The sequence below is a fragment of the Oenanthe melanoleuca genome, chromosome 26 (assembly GCF_029582105.1).
Source record: "Oenanthe melanoleuca isolate GR-GAL-2019-014 chromosome 26, OMel1.0, whole genome shotgun sequence".
Taxonomy (NCBI): domain Eukaryota; kingdom Metazoa; phylum Chordata; class Aves; order Passeriformes; family Muscicapidae; genus Oenanthe; species Oenanthe melanoleuca.
This window is the reverse complement of record NC_079359.1, coordinates 3,779,790-3,785,938: the sequence shown is the minus strand read 5'-3', so window position 1 is coordinate 3,785,938 and position 6,149 is coordinate 3,779,790. Positions and strand designations below refer to the sequence as shown.

The following is a 6,149-nucleotide window of genomic DNA, read 5'->3' as shown; positions in this document are numbered from 1 at the left end:
TCCCCCGTGTCGCGCCCGTGTCGCGTGTGCGGAAGCGGCGCGGGCGGTGACGCGCGGGCGGGAGGCGGAAGCGGCGCGGGGCGGCGGCGGCGGGGCCGGGCCGCGCCCGGCGAGGCCGCGGGGCCATGACCGAGTACAAGCTGGTGGTGGTGGGCGCCGGCGGCGTGGGCAAGAGCGCGCTGACCATCCAGCTCATCCAGAACCACTTCGTGGACGAGTACGACCCCACGATCGAGGTGCGCGGGGCCGGGATGGGCGCGGGGGGAGCTCCCGGTGCCGGGGCCGGGCTGGGAGCGGATGCGCCCCGAGCTCCCCCGGCCCCTGCCCCGGCTTCCCACGGCACACACGGGCAGCCGGAAAGGCCACACGGTCTGTGCAGGGCGTGGGTTCTGCTCTCAGGGAGGGTGATTGTGAGTTTGTTTTTTTTTTTTTCATCTCCTTTTGAGGGATTTCTTTAAAGCAACAGGAGTTCTGTGTTTTATAACAAAGGGTGGGGAGGCTTAGAGTCTCATTTTAAATGGGATCGCTTGGGTAATATTTAAAATACTATAGTTTTAGATACTGGTAGTTTTTCCATCAGATATGGATAAGAATCACAAAATCCAGACTGGTTTGGGTTAGAAGGGACCTTAAAGTTCACTTTCCACTGTCGCAGCTGCTCCCAGCCCCATCCACCGGACACTTGCAGCGATCCAGGGGCAGCCGGAGCAGCTCCTGCTGCGTTTTTCTGGTGCCGTTTGTTTCCCTGGAGCCCGGGCTGGCAGCAGGGCCGTGCTCACCCCCCTGTGTTGCAGGACTCGTACCGCAAGCAGGTGGTGATCGATGGCGAGACGTGTCTGCTGGACATCCTGGACACGGCGGGGCAGGAGGAGTACAGCGCCATGCGGGACCAGTACATGAGGACAGGGGAGGGATTCCTCTGCGTGTTCGCCATCAACAACAGCAAATCCTTCGCCGACATCAACCTCTACAGGTGCAGGGGGCTGGGACCTGGCACTGATGCCTCAGTGAGGGCTCACTAACACACAAATATTAGATCTCCCACTTCTGTTCTGTGCCAGTGCATAGAATCACAGACTGGGGTGGGTTGGAAGAGACTTTAAAGCTCATTCAGTGCCACCCCTGCCATGGCAGGGACACCTCCCACTGTCCCAGCTGCTCCCAGCCCCATCCAGCCTGGCCTTGGGCATTTCCAGGGATCCAGGGGCAGCCACAGCTGCTCTGGGATGTGCCAGGGCTTCATCACCACCCTTAGTCAGCTGTGGGAGAAACAGGACTTTTGGACAGCAAATTAATATGATTATGGAGAAGTTGATTTATTGCTTACTTTTTAGCTTTAATTATACATTTTAAGACTACTGTCCACACAATTACGTATTTCTTGATTGGTGTTTTTATACTGTTTACACTACAAGCTGTAGAAAAACACTTAAAAATGGCTCATCCTGTGCACCTGTTATAAACATTGGTCTAAACTAAGAAATATACAGAAAAACTACTAAGTGTGTGAAGAAACAGCAAAATATGCAGAAAAAATAGGCAGCAAAATATGGAGAAAAACAGCTAAATATAGTTTGGCTGGTGCAGACAATACAGACCATGGCCTGGACTTGTTTAGACACGTCATTGTGGATTAAACTTGTTCAGTATTACTACAATCAGTTAAGACTGGGATGGTTTTTGGGATTTTTTTATGTTAATCATATCATCAATCCATATAAGGGCTGCCAAGAGAACAGTGTCAGATTTTTTTCCATGGTGCCCAGGGACAGGACAACGAGCAGTGGCCATAAACTAAACCAAGAGAAGTTTCACTTCAATATGAGGAAAACTTTCTCTGAGGGTGGCAGAGCCCTGGGGCAGCTGCCCAGGGAGTTGTGGAGTCTCCCTGTGTGGGCACATCCCAAAACCACCAGGACAGGGTCACCTGTTCCAGGTGATCTTGCCTTGGCAGGGGGTTCTGGGGGATCTCCCTTCCAGCCCCAGCTGCTCTGGGATTCTGTGAATCAGATGCCATTTACAGCTACAGAATGTCTCCTCTAAGAAAATGGGTGAGAAATCCAGAGTGGAGTTTTCCATGGACAGAAAATGAAGTGTACAAAGTGCTTGGCCACCCTGCTGACCCCTGAGCCTTTAATATGTTTTTGTGGTACAAGGTTGTTTGAATACTGAACTAAAATGGTTTTGATATTTAGAAAACAATTCCTATTTTTTTATTTTTTTATTTTTTTTTTTTAATTTGTCTTCCTAAAGAGAACAGATCAAGAGAGTGAAGGACTCGGATGACGTGCCCATGGTGCTGGTGGGGAACAAATGTGATCTGCCCACGAGAACAGTGGACACAAAACAAGCCCAAGAATTGGCAAAAAGTTATGGGATCCCCTTCATAGAGACCTCTGCAAAAACCAGACAGGTGAGGGGCTCCCCCAGGGCCTGGCTTCTTCCTGGCAAATGCAGGAATGACATTTTCCCATGTGCTTCTGCCTTATTTACAGGAGAAGCATTTTTTCAATCCCTTTAGAGTTTTTAGCTTTTATTTCCCCACTCACTCTTAGCTTGAAAGGGTTCTGGGCTGGGCTCATCCTGACTTTATTTCAAGTGGGTCATGTTGATAAATAACATAGAGAATTAAAAAATTTCAACTCCCCTGAAGATACTAAATAAAACTTAAAGACTAACTAGAGAAAAAAATACTCAAAATAATAAACATAACTAAAGCCAGTAAATGTAGAAATAAAGAGACCTACAGTTGTTTTGTGGAAAACTATGTAACAAGAAAAAATAGCATGTGTCCAAAAAAAAGCTCAAAAGAAAATCACCTTTATTATCAAAGCATTCAATAAATACAACCACTCTCTTAATAAACCTCCAAAGCCATAAAAAACTCCCAATAAGAAACAAATGCCTGCAAAATAATTCCCAAAAATACTACTATATATCTTAAATAAAAAACACATTTTAATTACAATAAATAAATAAATGCCTTATTCTAAAGTCTCACAAAACACACAGAATAAAAAGAAACCCAGCTACTTTCTACTGCTTCAGATTATGTTAAAAATGTGATTCCAGCCAATTTCAGCACTGTTCAGTGTTGGCAGGAAGAGCAGCAGAGCTTCAGCCCTCCCTGAGGGGTGTCAGAGGCTGAGCTTGCTCACCCCAGACCTGCTTGGTTCTCTTGGCTCATTAATGAGAGCCAATTAGCAGATTATGATTGCAGACACAATTCCCCAGGCTGGACTAATGGGCTTCTCCAAAGCCTCCTTGGCCACATGGGGCTGTGCAGCAGGGGAGCAGAGCAGGGAAGCTGCAATTATTGAGCAGCAGCCTGAAAATCCTAAAGAGCTGAATTGTAAGAATTGTAAAATGAGGCAAGGAGCAGCTTGTTTCCTGCATGGAACCTCCCTGAGGTGGTTTCCATGTTCCTTTGAGTGGTTGTTACCCCAGCAGGAGTCAGGGGTGTAAGGAGAAGTTTGGGACATCCATGGGAGTTTCTTCCTCTGGGATGAGCTGGGTGCTGCTCTTCCTGTAGAACTGTGTCCTTCAAATCCATGGAGGGGTTCTGGGATGGCCAGATCAGTGATTTCAGAAGCTTCAGGGAAGGAAACCCCTGTCCCTGTGTTTGCATTCAGGGTGTGGAAGATGCTTTTTACACCCTGGTGAGAGAGATCCGGCAGTACCGGATGAAGAAGCTGAACAGCAGCGAGGACGGGAGCCAGGGCTGCATGGGGCTGTCCTGCCTGGTCATGTGAAAGGTGAGCTGGAACCCCTCTCCAACCCTGCCTTCTTCCCTCTGCCCCCCAGCACTTGAGAAGTGTGGCTTAGAAGTGCTGGGTGCTCTAGGTGGGGTTTTAGCCTATTAAACAAACGATGGATTGCCAGAGGTTTGGATCCTGCAATGTTTTAATGCTCAAAAAAATAAAAATTTTCCTCTAGGTTGGTGACAGAGCTTAAGAAAAGAAATTTTCATTCATGGCACCCTTTTGGCTGATGGGTGGATGGAACAAGATGATCGTTAAGGTTGTTTCCAACCCAAAATATTAAATTATTTCCCTTTCTGTCTCTTTCCTTTGGGAAACCATTTGGACTGTTTGGAGAAGGTGTAATTTCTGCAAAATCACCTTGAAAGAGGGGTGTGCACAGCTGTGCTCCTGAGTGATTGACTCCTGCACAGCTGCCCTCCAGCTGTGTTCCTCTGCCATGTGCTGATTCCAGGAGTAACCAAATAAAACAGTGCAAATAGTCAAATCTGAGTTCCCAGCTGAGGGAAATTCCTCTCGACAATTCCCTGAAAGATTCTGTTTGTGACTGTGAAAACAGACAGACCAGCTCAGGACTGCTGCACTGTTCATCCACCCCAGGGTGGGACAGAGCTAATTAGTGCTAATTGGTGCTAATTGGTGCTAATTGGAGGTGCCTTTCTGTTCCAGATGCCAAGAAAATGTGGTTCAGGTGCAGCTGCTGGATGAGCCTCAATCTCCTGTGCTGCCTCTCCTGCTGATGCCTGCAGTGTTTTGGTGCCAGTGACAGACTCTAATTAACACCAGAGTTAATTAGCACAAGATCTTTCTCCATGCTCCATCTGAAGAGAACATCCATGGCATCTACCTCCCTGCTCAGCTCACGGAGCAGCAGCATCTCTGGATGTGCTGGGATTCTTTCCTCACTGTGTTACCTGGGTTTGCTCAAGAAGAAAACCAGTCACAAAAGTGAACTACAGAGACTAAATGCTGTGAAAAAGATGACACTTTACCTCTAGAGTAAAAGCTAGAAGTGCTGTGTGTGCCCTGTCTGTTGGAACCCGTGCAGTGCTGTCAGAGGAGTGGCACAGAGCAGTGGCACACGGGGCTGTGCCACCAGGAGTGCCCTGTCCCCTCTCAGCTGGGTGTCTGCTCTCTGTGCACCTGTACAGCAAAAGTGCAACATCTCCAGTGCCAGGAGTGCCACCTACCTGATCCTCCATTCCTGTAATAAAAAGGAAAACCTTTCCTAACTAAGTGCCTGTTTGCTAAGAAGATTTCAAGTTGTCCCTTGGGTTAAGGAAAAACCCCAAGGACTGGAATTTCTTGGGAGCTCATTGTCTCAAGCAGGCAAGTGTGGTGTGGGTGATCTGTGCCTGACAGGATCCTCCAGCAGGAATTTGGAGGCTGGAAGGTCCAGCAGGCACTTGTGAGACTTTTGGACAAGGGAGGGGTCACACTGCATCTGTGTTGAACTTTCTTTGTGGGTGGAACAGTTTATATTCTGTATTGTTTTCCTGCAGCATTCAGATCTCTTCCAAGTTGGACCAAACCTGTCAGCTGTTCATTTTTAACATGAACTGCCAACATTTCTGGGCAGCTCCTCACTAATTAATCTGGTAACTGGAGGTTGCTTTGGACAGCTGCTATTCAGCTCTCTCTGTGACTTGCAAATTGTTTTATTCTGAATTATTTTCTTACCCTAGACTGTAAAGAGTCTCTTTAGAGTGTAAAATGTAGTTGGAGTTTCCTTGTCAGGGAAGGAGTGTGGGGGGTTGGGGTTGATTCTGTCAGGGTGCAGAAAGTGGCTGCTCCATCCCTGGCAGTGTCCCAGCACTGGGACATGGGAGGTGTCCCTGCCAGGGCAGGGCTGGCACTGGGTGAGTTTGAAGGTCCCTCCAACCCAAACTGTTCTGGGATTCTGTGATGAAGGGAGAAGGCTGAGAGCTGCCCCAGACACCTGAGCCAGCTTCTGATTGCAGCATCCTTGCAAAATGAGGAAATGAGTCCAGGGATGGCTGCACAGGAGGCGTGGGACAGACTGGTGGGAATTGGGGGCAGCTCCAGCTGAGGGAACTGGAGCTGACAGTTCTGCCCAGAACAAACCCCCTCCCCTCCTTCCCCTGCCCAGGTGTGCTCAGTGCTCAGCCCTGCCCTGCTCCCCCAGCTGGGCCAGGGCAGCTGAATTCCCTCCTGGGAGGGAGGAAGGAGCCTCAGCCAACAGAGGGAGCATTTGGTCAGTGCCAGGCCAGCAGAGCAGGAGGCTCAGGTTTGGGTGGTTGGTGTCAGTCACACATCTTAATTTGGAGTTTGAAATGGACATTAGAAACCAGTAAACAGAGAGAGAAGAACTTCTTCCTTTTAATGTTGCTTCCTTCACTACTTACAGTCTTAATTCTCTTCTGGGAA

At 48.6% G+C, this 6,149-nt stretch overlaps 1 protein-coding gene across 1 annotated transcript; it reads left to right on the top strand.

Moving 5' to 3' along the window:
• The first annotated feature begins 66 nt into the window (after nucleotides 1-66).
• Nucleotides 67-4,993, top strand: NRAS (NRAS proto-oncogene, GTPase). Its single transcript, XM_056511185.1, has 5 exons — nucleotides 67-236; nucleotides 795-973; nucleotides 2,254-2,413; nucleotides 3,633-3,755; nucleotides 4,431-4,993. Exons 1-4 carry the CDS (start codon nucleotides 126-128, stop codon nucleotides 3,750-3,752), a joined length of 570 nt encoding a protein of 189 aa, XP_056367160.1. The 5' UTR covers nucleotides 67-125; the 3' UTR covers nucleotides 3,753-3,755; nucleotides 4,431-4,993.
• Nucleotides 4,994-6,149: the final 1,156 nt, after the last annotated feature.

Bases quoted from the DNA above. Each gene is read 5' to 3' on its own strand.
- NRAS (XM_056511185.1), top strand. From the start codon at position 126: ATGACCGAGTACAAGCTGGTGGTGGTGGGCGCCGGCGGCGTGGGCAAG. The intron at 237-794 runs GTGCGCGGGGCC...CCTGTGTTGCAG, and splicing joins AGTACGACCCCACGATCGAG to GACTCGTACCGCAAGCAGGT. The intron at 974-2,253 runs GTGCAGGGGGCT...GTCTTCCTAAAG, and splicing joins GCCGACATCAACCTCTACAG to AGAACAGATCAAGAGAGTGA.